The 16965-nt window shown below is 37.6% G+C and overlaps 1 protein-coding gene across 1 annotated transcript in view; it reads left to right on the forward strand.

The window, feature by feature from the left end:
• The window catches only part of AK5 (adenylate kinase 5), a 91690-nt gene that overhangs the window by 50181 nt on the left and 24544 nt on the right, over nucleotides 1–16965 (forward strand). Inside the window, exon 8 of the mRNA XM_034063568.1 lies at nucleotides 1762–1838. Within this exon, the coding sequence (XP_033919459.1) occupies nucleotides 1762–1838 (77 nt within the window). The remainder of the gene's footprint in view (nucleotides 1–1761; nucleotides 1839–16965) is intronic.

The raw sequence follows: 16965 nt of genomic DNA on the forward strand, positions 1-16965 counted from the left end.
ATGATACAATGTTAAGAGCAAGATGTCAGCTGTGTAAAATAAATAAAAAAATGAATATTCTCTCAGCAGCTGTAAATCTATTTGGTTGCATGTATCTTTTACACACAGGTATTTTCTAAAGATCGTAAAGTGTGTGTGCCAGAGAACATGTGACATTGGATGGCAGCAAGAGTATAATCCATTTCTGTTACATTTTATAGCAACCTGATAAAGTATACAGGAACAGTGGGGGGGACCCAAAACCCACCAGCAGATGGTAGACCCAGCTCTTTCCCTGGTATCGCTTGCATATTCTAGGATTACATCAAAGATTAATTTGGCAGTAACTGCAGACTAAGACACCCTGGAATCATCATCTCTACTAAACAGTTATGGTTTTAGTCATTGTGACATCCAGTTTCTCTCTGTTCTCTTAGTGATGCTTAGTTCACCACCTACATAGATTATTACTATGTAAGCTTTAAAAGCAAACAAAAGCAGATAATACGTAAATGAACCTGGCACAAATTGAACTGCAAAATCTGTTATTGGCAATGCTTGTTACAGGAAACAAATCTACAATGGTGACAAAACTCCAGGTCAGCAATAGTCTTAACACTATGTATACTCAGTGCCAGTGCTTGCAGGAACATTGTACCAGATAGACACACCTGTAACCCAGGAGGGAGAGAGCTATAGTCTCTTTCTCACCACTGCGCTGGTCCGGGGACATAAGGGCACAAACCAGTGCACATCTTACACTTCCCCTGGTATTACCTATTGCTTCCCACGTGAAGACAGTGGTTGGACTCACCTGTGGCTACTGGCTGGTCAGAATTTTTAGATCTCTGTGTTTCATTGCCATATTTTTGTTATTCTAACAATGCTGTGAAAAATACACCTATTGATATTTTAATGTGTGTTGAACATGTAACAGGATTTGGTTTAGGGCTTTACAATCTAGCAGGTACAGGAGACATTCGTTGCTCAGGAATGAGATAATCTAAATGGGGTGATAATGCCAGAATATATGTCATGCTATACCTTTCCTTTTTTATGTAGAAAGATGATTAGTGGTTTATCCTCCCATTGTGATTTAGCAATGAATACCCTCCCACATGATTTCTTGAAATACCAAGGCCAATTTCTCCTAACCTGCAGAAGCTAAACTGTAAAGCTCATCCAGAACAAGGCTTCTCAGCACCTGAAGCCTTGATGCACTTTGTCATCCCAAGTGCAAGAATATGCATGACTTGCTGATCCTGCTACAGGGAGATGATGGGGAGAAGGGGCAGAGCCACACTGTCACCTTGAAAGAGGGTAGGATAGGAATGGGGACCATTGCTGCTGGAAGCATACTGTTTTGGTCCCCCATCAACATCAATCTGTGATCCTTATCTGCTAATCAGAAGTTTGTCAGTATTTCCTTTCTCTTTCCTAAACATGGTTTTTATTCTCCCTAGAGTCAAGCTGCCTGTGGCAATTTTACAATTGCAAGTCATGGCACACAGAACACCCTGCCCAATAAAATAGCAATCTAGGCTGAAGCAATGCACCATTTAGTATAACCATTCCTTATTAAGAACTGTGGTAGCTTTTATGGATGTTTTGAAGGCTTTGTTAAAGGAATAGCATTCACCCAGGTACTGCAGCAAATTTGAATGGTTCCTCAGATCACAGTTTTTGCATACACAAAGACAACTGGAAATGTTATAGTGTTCCACCACATAAAGTGAAAATTTCCAATCCATTTCTGAAGTCTAATTTTCTTTCCTATTTTAGGGCCAAATGAACTTGATTGCAGTCTGATTATGGATTCTGGTGATCCTGTTTATACAGATTTTGACTTTGAAGACCAGGTAATTTATGTATATATGGCCTCTCTCTAGACAGTTTTCTAGTTTATGTACATACTGTGCTTTACAATTTGTCTGAACAAGGTGGTGGAACTTTAACAGTACCTAAGCCAAAGCTCTTTTTAAGTGCAATATGTGTAAATCTGTAATACACAGAGATTGCTTTCTGGTTATGAGAAAAGAGTGAATATTATTGTGGTATTAAAAGCCCATATCTTCAATTTCTTCAATTACTGTACATTCCATCCCTGGCAATATTCAAGGCCAGGTTGAATGGGGCTTTGAGCAACCTGGTATAGTGGAAGGTGAACCTGTCTCTGGCAGGGGGGGTGGAACTAGATGAGCATTAAGGACCCTTACAACCATTCCATGATTCTGTGATTGCTGACCACCACAAATTTTGAAATGTTGGAAAACATGGTAAATAGAATAATTGCAATGGACTGTACAATTTGCCTATTGTATATTTAAGAAAGGAGAGTAAAAAACTTTTCAAAAAAGAAGCATGAAAATATGAAGTGTGAAACATAGCTAAAACTAAATCATTCTCCCCTTGAAAAAGTGTTTTTAAGAATGAAATGACAGCAAATGCTGACAGTGTTTTGAAACCAACCTTTCTACTGATCCCATTCTAGCCACATCCAAAAACTAAATTTTGATAGTGTTTTCCCTATATCTAGGAAGAAAGAAGGCCGGAGATGGAGAAATGTTATATACATCTTTCCCCTCTTATTTTCACCTCAAAACTGGTAAGGTCATATCTGGCCTACTGTGTCCAGTTCTGGGCTCACCAGTACAACATGTGGAGCTGCTTAAGAGAGCCCAGCGAATGGTCACTAAGATGATTAAGGAACTGGTCTATCTTTCCTATAAGAAAAGGCTGAGAGAGCTTGGAGTGTTCAGCCTGGAAAAGAGAATGCTCAGAGGGGATCTCATCAATGTGTACAGAAATCTGAAGGGAGGATGCAGAGAAGATGGAGTCAGGTTTTCTTCAGTGGTGCCCTGAGACAGAAGAAGGGGCAATGGGCACAAACTGAAACATGAGGTTACTGTGGCTTGGATACTGTGCTAAGGATAAGTGTTACTACTCTTGTTGCTGTGCTGTGGATAAGCATTAAAAGAATGACTTATAATTAAGATATTTTTAAAGCCAACTGCTTATCACACCACCGTACTTAAGGGTGGTGTTTTTGTATGTTTTGCTTTCTGCCTTTCACTTTTACACAACTCTGCTTGCATTTTCTTCACAAATACCACAAACACTTCTCTAGATTTGGAGAGGATTGGCAAAGAATGTTATTTTGTGTTTCTGTTATCAGAACTAAATGCAGTTGTGAATTTTCTCACCTCTTGCCTCATTATTCACAAAAGATATCTTTTCTTGTGGAATTTTAAAGCTGGTGGTAAAAACAGGACCAACAAAACTGAATTTCATTCAGTATCATCTGTTCATTCATTGGTTTTCTTTTACAGTATTCTGTGCAACAATTTATCCAGTCCTGCATCATGTGACATGTTCTGTTCTAGCTCTATTAATTTCTGGTAGTTTACAATCCTTTCACTGTTCTTTTCGGCTCAGTTATTTCAGTTTGGCCTTTTTCAGACATCTTACTCCTGTCTCCAAATCCCAATTTAAATCTCATTCTTTCATAAATTCTTCTTAAAACATTCTTTACCCCAGGAAACTAACTTAAATTTATCTTTGTCTTGATTGTACTACTTCTTTACTGCAGGATTTAGGACTTTATGCCCTATAAAGCAGAATATATATTTAAATCATGTTTGGATTACATAAATTTTGCATTTTACTAACATTTTAAATAACATTCTTTTGGCAGAGTAGGAACAGTAACAAAATTATACTCTTGGTACATAATGTTTGAGATGCTGTTAAAATATAATAAGCATAAGCTTTATAGTAACAAAGTAAAATTAACAGAAAAAAATATGAAAATTATATTGATTTATAATTCAAACCATACGGTTCACTGATGATATATTCATAAAAACACTAATTTGCATTAATTTGCATGTGGTTCTTACACAAGACTAAAGACAACTACAGTGGGACCTTATTGTCTTGGTCAATAACAAATACTCTTTCCACCAGATGTGTCAATTAGCTTTTCTCATCATTTTGCCAGACCAACACATTGCCATTCTGGCAAAAGTGCAATACTGTTAGCAAACAGAAAAGGACAAACAAAGTGAAAGCAGTGCTAAAAACACATCAGTCAGAGAGATACATTAAATATGAAGTATCTGACAATGATTCTGTTAATCTGCAAGTTGATATCTTTGATACTTATTGGTGACATTTTAAAAAATATTTCTCTCACTAATAAAAATCTTTATGCCCAGTTCATCTGGGTGCCTTGAACAAACAGAAAGAAAATATAAAGGAGAAAGCAATTGCAACCAAAAGTTCTTACCATTTCAATTTTGAAATGGTGCAAGCAAGTATTCTATACATAAACAAAGAAGGGACCGAAGACTGTCATAAAGTCATAGTAACATGCAGCTACCCAGTCTGAAAAACAAAATTAGAAATTACTATCTGCACAAAAAGATCAATAACTACATTCAGGAGTGAGGAACTGCTCGCATTCAAAGTTTGAGCTCATTTTTGTTGTTGCAGTGATTTAATACTCCGGTGATTTACCACATGCTGTTTATGAATTGGGTGAAGCACCAGCAACCTTTACTCAGAGAATCTCAAGTGGAAAAGGAACACATACGAGGATACAAATGTGTCATGCAGTGATGTTATTGCATAGGAAATCTGTCATGAGAATGTGGGGGATAAGAAGGCTGGTTTCTAAGCAACCTTACACAGCTGAGCTGCTAAAAATGGTTGAATTTTAGCAGAACATATTGGTAGTCACTGAACAAGAGAAGTTGGTGGTTAGAGCAGTACACAATATGTACTAAAGACAAAGCCACAGCTGGGCATGAGTATCACTTGGCACAGCTGAAATGGACGTACGCAGATACCTTTGCGTTTTCTCGTTGTAGGAATGAGCCAGGAAAATCTCCAGTGTAGTCTAAGCTAGCAAAGGTGTATCTGAGTTCTTTAGATGAATGCTACTTCTTCCAGAGTAACCTCTCTTATGGCAGGCAGGAACAAGGAGAACAAGTGGTGTGGTTCCAACTACCAATGCAGTTATCAGCATCTAGGAGTGCTCTAAAATACGGCAAAGTACTTAAGTAAACACTTGGCACCTGTTGCTGAAACAGTGCAAAACAACACTAACGCAGACTAAGATCTGGCTTTTCTGGAGAACAAGGCAGGGGAAACTGAATTAAAAACAGCTCAGAAAAAGCTTGAGCTTTGTATTGTACACTTTATAAATGAACATGCAATTAAATTAATGTAACTAAATTAAAAGCAAGCTGACTGTTTTCTACTGGCTGTGCATGGATGTTTGTAGGACTAGAACGCTTGCAATCCCTACAGTCCCTACAGCACTGAAAAGCAGGTGGGAAAGACCCACTTTTTTCTTTTTTGAAGAAAAACCATTTGTTTCTCCGAATCACTAACTATGTTCTGTTCTCTCAGGTCTGTAGCTATGAGATCCTCTATTACAGAAGGAATAATCTAAGTTTTTAGAATGACTGCCCAAAAGATACTCTGCCAAAAAATAAAAATAAAAGCAGACATACTCTTTGAGTATGCCTTGTGGAAGAACCAGACAGTTTCACATGGTAGCAATCCGGATAGCTTCTTCTGCAGTAATGATCACACTATTCACGACTTGATTGAAAACATAAAAGCACAGTAAACTATGTTCAGATATTAAGGCATCAGGAATATATTTTAGGCCACTCATTTTTGGGTTCAACAGCATAGCTTCTAATGAGCTTTATAGAATATTTTCAGTTTGCAGAACTCACTGTTGTGACTAGTATCTGGTTTAATAAGGATTATTTTGCTGCTGGAATGCTCTCAAGTGTGATACACTGGTCACTTGGTTCACTTATACCTGCCATTCAATTTCCTAACTTTGCCAGAGCAGCCGTGAATATGATGCCACTTGTTTCCAGAGATCAGAAAAGTTTTATCTTTAACACTTGGACTTTTAATTAGAAGCACACCATTTGGCTTATTTCAAGTGCATTCAGGCCAAAGTGCATTCAGGAAGTATTGAAAAATCGGCATGAGTAAATCCTACCAGAGTTCCAGAAGAAAAGAGCATCCAGTCATTTTCTTGTGAATACAAGGTTTTCAAGACAACTTTAACTAGTCTAAGGAATATTTAGACTAATTAGAGGATGATTGTAGAGTGAATCCACTCCTAAACAAGTGGTTTTAGAATTAGTAATTTAAAATTTTGAAAACATGAAAATCAGGTATACTTCAAGAAAAACCTTAGAAATATATTTAGCCTCTTCTAATATTGGGGAAGAGGGGAATATTTCACATCTACAAAACACTGGAACACATTTTTGTGCCTGAAAGTATGTTACCAGGTCATAACCGAGGCATTTCCATGTCCTTCCAGTGTCAAGACTGCATTAGGTAAATGCAATGATGTACGCAGAAGAGAGCTTGCTGGTAATGGTTTCAGACTAAAAGAGGGGAGATTCAGGATGGATGTGAAAGAGAAGATTTTTACAATTAGGGTGATAAAACACTGGCACAGTGTCGTGGTTTAAACCAAGCCACACAGAGCTCGTGTACTCACTCCCCCCCTTGCTCCCCCAACTCCTGGGGATTTGGGAACGAGAATCCAAAGAATGTAGCTCCCATGGGTTGAGATAAGAACAGTTTAATAACTAAGGAATAACACAAATCACTACTGCTACTACTACTACTAATAATAATAATGATAAAGGAAATAACAACTGAAGAGAATACAACACCTCACCAGCCACTGACCCATAACTCACCCCACCCTGCCCGACCGAGCACCGATGAATATCTCCTCCAACCCCCCGAGCCTCGCCCTTCCGGTTCACTCCCCGTTACCTCCTGGCCATGACATGCTATGGTATGGAATAGCCTGAGTCAGGTGTCCTGTCTCTTCTTCCTCCCTGGCAGAGCATGACATTCAGAAAGTCCTCAGCCAGAGTAAACATTTGAGCACTAACCAAAACATAGGTGCTATCAGCACTGCTCCCAGCCTGAAAGTTAAAACACAGCACTGCACCAGCTACCAAGAAGGAGAAAAAAAAATGACTGCTACTGCTGAACCCAGGACACACAGGTTGCCCAGAGAGGTGGTGGGTGCACCATCGCTGGAGACATCCAGGCTGGATATAGTATTGGGCAGCCTGATCTAGTTCAAGATGTTCCACTCATGCTGAGGGTGTGGGATTAAATGACCTTTAAAGGTCCCTTCCAACCCAAACTATTTCATGATTCTTTTTCCCCACTCACCCTCCCAAGTATGTCAAAGACCTAGGAAAAATAGATGTGAAAAAGACTGAAAGATAACAAAAGGTTTTCTGCTCAGCAGTTACAAGCAATCTATTGAATTAAGAAAATTGCATAACCCAATCTTTGCTGCAAGTGCAGAATATTTTATAATTAGAAAATGTGACGGCTTACATGAGAAGCAACAAGCAAACCCAAAAAGTAGTGGAGAAAAAAAAACCCTCAAAGAGAGTTACTCTCATTCTAAAAAAGAGGAAACAAGCTCTTGATTAAAAGTTGTTGCCATGTAGTGACAATTCTTCTTACAGCTTGCTGTCATTTCCCACCCAGAGCACATACAAATCCAGGCTTTAGGGAAGCAGGAGGAAAGCTTTAAGTGAACTGATGAAAACCAGACTCCATTTCTACCAAGATTATAACAACATTTCTGGCCTGACTGATTATCATAGATTTAAACTTAAATATTGAAGAGAGATAATGAAAAGGCCCCAAAAGCCCTCTTCAACGAAGAAGCAAAACACAAATATTCCAAAAACTGATGGGCAACAGCAGACTGAAAGCCTCATTTAACTAAAGCTCTGTGGATTAATCCAAAGGCCATTTTCCTCCATTTATTGTGTTTCACGTCAGTTTTCAATGTTTTGACTCGATTTTCTTTGCATGAAAGATACAATCCAAGTAATTTTTTTAACTCTTCTGACAAAGTAATCTAGGGGTTGGCATTACAAGTTGTAATGGCTTTAAACTAAAAGAGGCTAGATTTAAATTAGATATTAGGAAGAAGTTCTTTACTGTCAGAGTGGTGAGGCACTGGAACTGTGGCTACCCCACCCCTGGAAGTGTTCAAGGCTAGGTTGGACAGGGCCTTGGGTGACATGGTTTAGTATAAGGTGTCCCTGCCCATAGCAGGGGGGTTGGAACCAGATGATCTTTAAGGTCTCTTCCAACCCTAGTTATTCTACGATTCTATCATTATAATATGACAAAGAACAAAGTGCACATCTCCAAGAGTAAATTTTCATTGCAGCTTCTAAAGCTTTGAAATGGATTAAAATATTTAAGGGGTCAGATTTAGAATGTACTGTATTAATCACACGCTTTCTCTTTACATAAAAACATAAGGAACTTATGGTATAACAGCAGTTTTATTCATATATGTGTGCAGCATTAGTCATTACAGGTCTTAGTAAAATGACCAGGAGTATCCAGAAGTCATTTTGGCTTTTAATGCTGCACATTTCTGCAGTGTCCATTTCTCTTTCCCTGATAGGCAGCAGTATCAATTTGAATAACACATTCTGGTACTACAAGGAAATGGATTGAAACAGTAGTACATGATAGAAAAGAGAAAAAACTCTAGGAAACTGAGAAAATGATCGTGAAACTCTGATCCCTCAACACTTTTTGTTAAAGAGCACAGAAAGGTGGAGTCCAATCTAATTTAAGGGTATCTGCAAAAGGAGATAATGAATAAGCGCCCAAAGAAATGAAAGAGCTGGAGAGGCAGGCCTACCTACAGAGAAAAGATGTTTAAGAGAAATGTACTGAAGTCAGTGAACAATCTGCTCAGTTCAAGTTGTCATGGAAACTATCCTATTAAATGCTTAAAAAAAAGAAATCAGTTCTAGAAACAAAGTACTACAGTTTGCCTGTTACAAAGTGCTCCCTTAATAAGCTCAAGCCAAGGGTGATTTAGTGCGTCTATATCATTTTGTAAGCTTGAAGAATTATTTTTTTCTTTCAAAATCACCATTGTACACTGTAGTAAAGGCATGCAAAAGAAAACCTAGCACTCTCTTTTCCCCCGTGTGTGAAAATGTGGTGAAACGGGCAAGAAAAATTGCAGTAGACTCAATCTGCATTTTTTTCTTTGGAATGTCAGCAACAGTTGTTTGCTCCTCCTTTCACAGACATAATTTGGATTTACTTTCTGGTGATACATATATTAGTGACGACTAAACTGCCAGGGTTACCTGAAGTCTTGGTATTGCCCATTTCCTTTCAGATTTTGGACCAAAAGTTGCTGCCTGCAGGTGTGATGGGCATTGGAAGGTGTCTGTAGAACAAAAGTGTTAAAGAGTTTACAGTATGTTACCCTCTTATTTCTAGGCAATAGCACTAGGATAGTGTACCTCCTTACACCAGCTTGCTCCTTTGCTGGCAAACTTTCATGCACAAAACAAACCATTACAGCTAAATTGGAGTTCTGCATTTTACATGTCTAGCTTTACAGCCCAGAGAACCTGCAGAGTTCTTGGGGAGTATCAAGCATCCCACACAATTGATGTAAATAGGATCCACATCAGAACACTTCAAATTGCATCTAAAGCTGATAAATGCAAGCATGTATTTTAAATCCCTCCACTTCCTAGGTTTAGACAGCTTACTCAGGGCTGTGGACAGGTTCTGTTCACATAGCCTAGAATCCCTTAAACACTTACCAAAGCCCTTCCTTTAAGTTGTTTGTAACAAAAAATTCCTGTATTTTAAAGTGCTAAAGAAACAGCTTTTTATAAAATGTATTTATATTTCTTAATCACTGTAAAAGTACATACCATAGAGTTTTACATTTACATATTAAACTGCAGTGATTGCAAGGATGCTACTTTACTATATGGGATAGAAAACTGCTCTTTAAACTTATGTGTATTGTATTGAAGCAGAAGTGTGGCTTCTCTGGCTACATTGGAAAAACTTTGGGGAAAAAAAGGGGGAAAAATAAACCTTTATGTATTTTTAGAAAGCCATATGTTTCCTGCTTGGTGTCTTCTTACTCCTTATGTATCCCGTGATTTTGCAGTCAATTTTAGTCAAATTGGGCTTAAATTCCAGTCATAAGGAGTGGCCTAGTTTTAGAATTCCTTCACAGTAGTGCATCTCAGATCAGTGGACTGTTTAGTCCCATAGTTAAATTCTTTCTTAACAGAGAAAGTTCTTTATAAATACCATGGAAGTTCTTTATGGAAAGTTATAAATCTATCTAATAAAACATAAATAGGCATTTCAGTAAGCCTAGAATATGTTTGGTCAAACATTAAGCAGAGAAGGTGTTTGAGAAGTAAAATTTGAGCACAGCTGTCAATTTTCATCTTAATAGCAGCAAATGACGGGATCTGAGACCACATGGTGGTCTTATTTTTGCAACACTCTATCCTTGTCCTTCTCTGTGCCAAGATGTTTTTCTTCTTTCTTTTTGTAAATTGAATTGAGACTGGCCTGCAGAAAATCCTTTTCATCCAAAGGTAAAAACAAAACAAACAACCACAAATAAACATACAAAAGAGAATAAATCCAAACCATTGAATTCCACCTCTCAGAAGGCAATGTAACAGTTCAGGCAGAGAATCCTGCCCTGAGAGGCCAGAGACTCTGCATACACAGTGCTAATGGTGATTTGAGAGATCCATTAATTAGGATCATCTAAGAAAAGGAGCTCAGCAGCACCAAGTTTGTGGATCAAATGCACTGGAAGGCACCCTGCTGCACTTACCTACTGCAGTGGCTTGATGTAACAAAAAGCCCATGGGGGGGAACATTAATACTCCACATAGACAAGAATCATTTAAGGAGTGATGGTGATTTGGAAAAACAAATAATGCTAAAAAAAAAGTAGTGATAAATTCTGGGAAGAATTTGTGGGCACAAATCTACTGAAAAATAAGATTTGTAGGCACAGATCTACTAAACACAGTATGTGACAAGTACTTTAAAATGAGCAATAGATAATAACTATGCACAGATAATACAGGTGTCAAGTCTCTCAAGTTTCTTCAAAACACAAAGCTATTTAAATCTCAAGCCCCAATTTTTCTTTAAGTTAGATCAATGTTGTCCCCTCAAGTTCAGCCTTTTGAACCTAAGATGAAGTGTTTGGTTTACCAGAACACTCTTATGCTGCTCTGATCATGCAGCATGCTCCTACTCTGCTGGGAGTAGTGTTCTTGTTGCATACCTTGCTTGGTAAGTTTGCCATTCAAAGTTGATTCTTTGAAATCTTACTCAGTTTGCCACAGTCTGGAAATCAGTATGAAATCAAAGAAATTTTGCTTTCATTTGCATGCTTAATAATCATGTGCATTTTTTGTTGAGAAAAAAAAAAACCAAAAAAAAAACAACAAACAAAGCCAAAAAAACAAACAACCCAAATCCAAACTACAGAAGTTAAAGACCCAACCCCACACTCTATAGCAAAGAGACTGTGATTTTTTCCCCTCCTCTAAAAACCTGATAATTATTCTATTATTCTTTTACTATAAAGACCAAATTGAAATGAATGAAAAATCAGAAAATTAATCTTTCATATATTTAAAAGCCAGGTAATTAAAACTAAGCTTTTGACAAGTGTTAAAACCAAGTTAATTTCTACCTCCAGATAGAGATCTGTTCTATCTTTAAAACTGATGGTAAGGTTTATTTTAAAAGAATAATGGCATGGAGATTCTAGTCTTTGCTAGAAACCTAGAAATTAACGGGAATCATAACAATCGAATAATCTGTATTACAAACACTAGGCTTTTTTGCACTTTCTAGTGGTATGCACTGCAAACAAAAATCACCTCAAGTGACTTAGCACTGTTCTCTTATCTTAATTACTATTAGCCCTTTTGACGTAAACAACTCCATTCTGCTGAGCAGTATAAGAAGATACACCTTGCAGGGAAATAAAAACCTTGAAGCCTGAATGCATTCATACTGTACCCTATCTCATTTAGACATATTCATTAGTTCTGGACCAGAGGAGGTCAGAGCACCCATGCTTTCCAGAGATATGCTTTTAACTCATACTTGCATAAAGCAGCTCAGCCTCAAAAACTGATTTGAATTGTGAATCAAATTTAATGGCAAACAACTGTATGGCTCATAACTCCCATTCCCAGGGACCACTGCCCATACATAAAACCTGCAGCTAACCCAGCATATCTCATAAAAACAAAACATTGGTGCTTACAGGAATTTAAGAGACAGATTACACTGCTGAGCTCTGACTAGCCCCAGTTCTTTCAATGCTTAGTTTTGACTAGCTAAAGCTTGTTCAGGGTCTCTATGTTTTGTAATATATGTAAGGACCCCACTCAGTGATAACTGTGTTTTTATAAATAGAGGCTGCATGCATCTAATCTGAAATACCATCCTCTGTGATTAGGTGGATGCCTAATAAATGCAGTTGCAAACGCATGTCAAACTGTAAAACCACACAGATTGTGGCAGACTGGGCTGTGCTGGAGCAGACAAATTGTATATCCAGATGGCACTCAGACATTTTGTATTGCTTTCTGATTTCCTAAACTAGTCTCAATCAGTGAAAGAGTTTATGTCATTGAGAGCTAAAGTTGATTTTAAGGCTACTAGATGTAGAAGCATCATCTCTAAACATCTGAAATCTCATTAAATATTACTTTACTAGCACAAAGATTTCAAAGTAAATATTCTACAGGCTAAAGTGGAGAAAGTGGAAATGTAAGTGCTAAACCTAGTTCTGTTTTCATATACAACTGTGTTTACATTGTCAAGTCTGACCTAATAACTTTGCTAGAATGGAAATCATGCCCTTGCCTCTACTCCCAAAGAAACTGCAGGGAAGATATATGTGGAACTTGAGTGTTCTTTGAAGAAATAAAATGCTGGAGAAGCACAAGTGTTCTGCATACCTGACAACAGCAAAGTGAGAATTATATAACTACAGTGTGCTGAGAAGTTGGTGGTTAGATCACCATGATTAAACTACATAGTTCTTGCTGTATACATTGTGTCAGTCTCAAACTTACATTTGTCTGTGTTGCTGGCTTGACCTTTTTTTATGTTTATGCATTCAGTTCAACTCTCAACAAATATTTTTTTGGCAGAAAAACATGTAATTTTTGTTCACTTAAGTAATTTGTGCCTAACATATTCTTTTGAATGTTTACATTCTCTAATTCAATCTTGAAAATTGAGTATAAGCTTAGACAACAATCATGTTGTATTTTAAATTCAGTCTTGCTGTATTGCCTCTTTGCTCCTTAACCCATGACTGTTTATCCTCTTCAGTAAATTTCTAGGAGGAACTCTTGTCATATCTGTTAGAAATCTGAATGAAATGTATCAGGCACTTTTCACCACTATTTTTTGAGAGGCATTCAAGCAATTAAAAGATGATAAGAGAGAACTTTTTATTCCATGTTACAAAAATAAGAAAAAAAACAAGGGCTGGAGCAGAGGTTATTAATGTATAACAGAAAAGCTTTCTCATTCCATTAGGTAACAAGCATTTACAAATTCTAAATCCTAATGAAGAAAATGTCCCATCATTAGAAATAAATAATTAAATAAATTATTGCTTTCTTGAAAGCAATATGACTTAAGCATCCTAATGTATTAGTAGCAATACTCAAAGACCTGGAGAAATCTGTATCATTTACTTACTGTTTGCCATGACTTGCTGCCATATTTCTTGATTATGGAAGTTACGTCACACCCAGCAAAGACAGGCAGTAACTTAAACTCATTAACCTATGAAGTACGTACTACTAGTCAGATATTTATTATTAATGAGCTAAATGACAAAAGGTTAGAATACAGTCTGAAGCTTGCATTTTCCAACTCTGAAGGAAAATATCAGATGAGAGATTCTTTATAGGTAGAAAACTTATCTATTTAACAATGACTTTACTATTGATAGGATTTAAGCAGTTATACAGCTATACCCCACTAACTGATACATTTCCAGATAATAATTATAGCTATAACCTGGCTCTAAAGGCATCTGAAATTACAGACTACCCACTGTTCTTCAGAGAACATTACGTGCAAGATTATAGTCTTCCTCACCTTGTTTTCAACTAAAGGGAAACAGCTATACCAAGAACACAGAGACTGTTCTGCTGCTATATCACTGTATTCCTCATGGCAATGTGGTGCATAATACTATTAGGAATCTAGTAACTGGTGGGACTTGTTCCTTATGTGGGAATTTGTTCCTTATATAACCACTTGCTAAATCCAGCAGTTATTTTCCAAAGCACTTTGGTAAACGGGCAGCACAGTACTTTCAGGCTGATATAGGTTAAGTCATTCACAGTTTAGAGACCCACTTGCTAAAAAGACACAATAAGAAATAGGTATTGCGAAATGTAAATAAGAGGAGACTGGCATTAACCAGGAGGGCAATCTCTGCTGCTCTCTACAAGGGACTGCAAACCAAACAGCAGATCTAGCTTCTCACCTAGACTGGCAGAAAAACTGGTGTACTTTTGAGGAAACGGGGAGGAACAGAGTGAAAGGAAATGGTTCTAAGTTAGTTTAAACATAGAATAGCAAAAGCTGTGTAGGAATAGCTTGTCATCAAAGTCAAATTAATTGTAGCCCAAATGTTCTAGTTTGTCACTCCTGACTTTTCTTACATCTCTCCCGCTGGGTGCTGTTCAGTTCTGTCTGAGAAACTGTTTTTATGGAATAACTTATTTTTTAAATACAGGGAGGTTTATTTTCAGCCAGGGAAGTTCACCAGGGGGATGGTCCCATTTACATCAAGTTCTACACTGAGTTGTCTTACAGAATTATGAAACAGATGTCCTTCGGGGGGGGGGGGGGGAAGCAGAGAACAAAAATGCAATTTTTTTGAAAACAATTTCTGCACCTGAAAAGTGAGCAGTTACAGACGGAAACAGAAGTCCTTATTTTGTTGTTCTGGGCTCTCATCAATGACAATTTCACACTTACTGCTTTTGAGTTGTAATTAGAATTCACTTAAATGGCTTTTCATAGCACTTGTTCCTTATGTGAGCATGGCTTGTCGGTCAGTTAATCTGTTGTTCTATTAAATCAGATGTGGTTGGTCAAAAAAAAGCAGCTGATAGCCTATTTAGCTTCAGTTCTGTCTCTAGTTTTACATATTTCAGCTCTAAAAACTTAGAGCTGCTTCTGACTTAAACTGACCTTTATTATTGCCTACAGCCCACCAGGGTTACAGAGGCAGTTTTATTCTGCAATTACAAGGGAGAACAAAGAGCAGTAGTTGATAGTAATAATGCCTCTTTCACTTGACTATAAATTTAGGACTGTGATCTTCATTTTTAAAGAAACTTTACTCTGAACTTTGTGCCTACAATGATTTTGATCTGTAAACCTTCAAAGACATGATAAGTGACTGAATCTAAACCCAGGGCTTTTATATGTAACATATTCTTTGCAGGGTCAAATATTTTACTGTATTGTTACATCAAAGAAAAAGGTAGGGATAATACTGTCAACCCTAATTGTAGGAAAAAGATTAATTTCTCATCTGAAAGTGTTGGGGTTTTTTTTCCCCTGAAATACTCTCCTGCAAACTTAGTGGATCCAACTGCTTTTTCAGTTTTGCCCTTCTCCCCCCTCCCCTTTTTTTATATTTAAGATGACAGTTCTGCTGCAGTGTAATAGGCTGAGAATTACTGTGATTCAAAAAATGAAAATGTTCTGTGTAGCCAAGGTAATGATACTTCAGCATAATGAAGAGTACTTATGTTTCAGTGATAATGGGAACACAAGGGGAAACCTGCAAGTGTAGCACCAGAGCCCTGCAAATGACAGTGGCCAGCAGTTCACCCATTCTATTCACCATACTGTTCATTTCACTTCATCTGTTCATGCAGCTATACAAATTTCTAGCAGTGGCTATTTCTGACAGCACACTAAAGCAAAACTGTAGGAAACTACAGCTTGATAACCCTGTGCTATTTTTAGAGCACTAACATAATATATTCCGTGCTGATATTGTGCACTGTTGATGTAATACAAGGATGTTACTGCCAATGCTATTATTGATATCTTATAGACTAGATTAAAGCACTGATAGTGTGAGTATATTGACACTCCAGAGCCTAGACTATGTCCAGCGTATATGTAATTCTGATTTATAAGAACAACAAAGAATTTCCACTCAGACACTCTTGATGGCCAGTATTTGTAATTCCTCGTTGGTTGTACTATATAGTATGTGACAAAATAATTCTAGGTGGCCAAACATCAGGATTAAAAAAAAAAATAATAAAAAAAATGCCAAGATCTACATTTCCCTCGTGTAATCCCTCTTTGTAGTTCATCAACTTGCGGCTTGTGTGGCATTCTGAAGGTAAACACGTTCAAGTTGGTTGAGACTAAAGACTTAATTTCATCTCTATATTGTAGTTCACTTCTAGAACTTACTCAAGTATTGCCTCTCCACGACCAACAGCTTATTGTACTATATTTAATTCAGAAGCAATTCAGCATGCACACTGGTTGCTTATATAGTGTGGTGTAATTGTGCACTTGGGCACTGAAAAAACTATTCTCCACAAAACCATCGTGGGCCAGTTAAACATCTCAAGTTATCTCGGGTTCCCTGTGCTCATGTACTACCGACTGAAACCGTACCGACAGTGACATTGTTAACCATGTCTCAACATAGATTAAAACTGAGAGGTTAAAATATGGAGAAGATATCAAGGTATACAGATCATAGAATCATAGAAAAGTTAGGGTTGGAAAGGACCTCAAGATCATCAAGTTCCAACCCCTCTACCATGGGCAGGGACACCTCACGCTAAACCATGTCACCCAAGGCTTCATCCAACCTGGCCTTGAACATCACCAGGGATGGAGCATTCACTACCTCCCTGAGCAACCCATTCCAGCACCTCACCACCCTTATAGTAAAGAATTTCTTCCTTATATCCAATCTAAACCACTGCTGTTGAAGTTTCAACCCATTACCCCTTGTCTTATCACTACAGTCCCTCACCAGCATCTCTGTAG

This window comes from Melopsittacus undulatus, chromosome 6 (assembly GCF_012275295.1).
Source record: "Melopsittacus undulatus isolate bMelUnd1 chromosome 6, bMelUnd1.mat.Z, whole genome shotgun sequence".
NCBI lineage: Eukaryota > Metazoa > Chordata > Aves > Psittaciformes > Psittaculidae > Melopsittacus > Melopsittacus undulatus.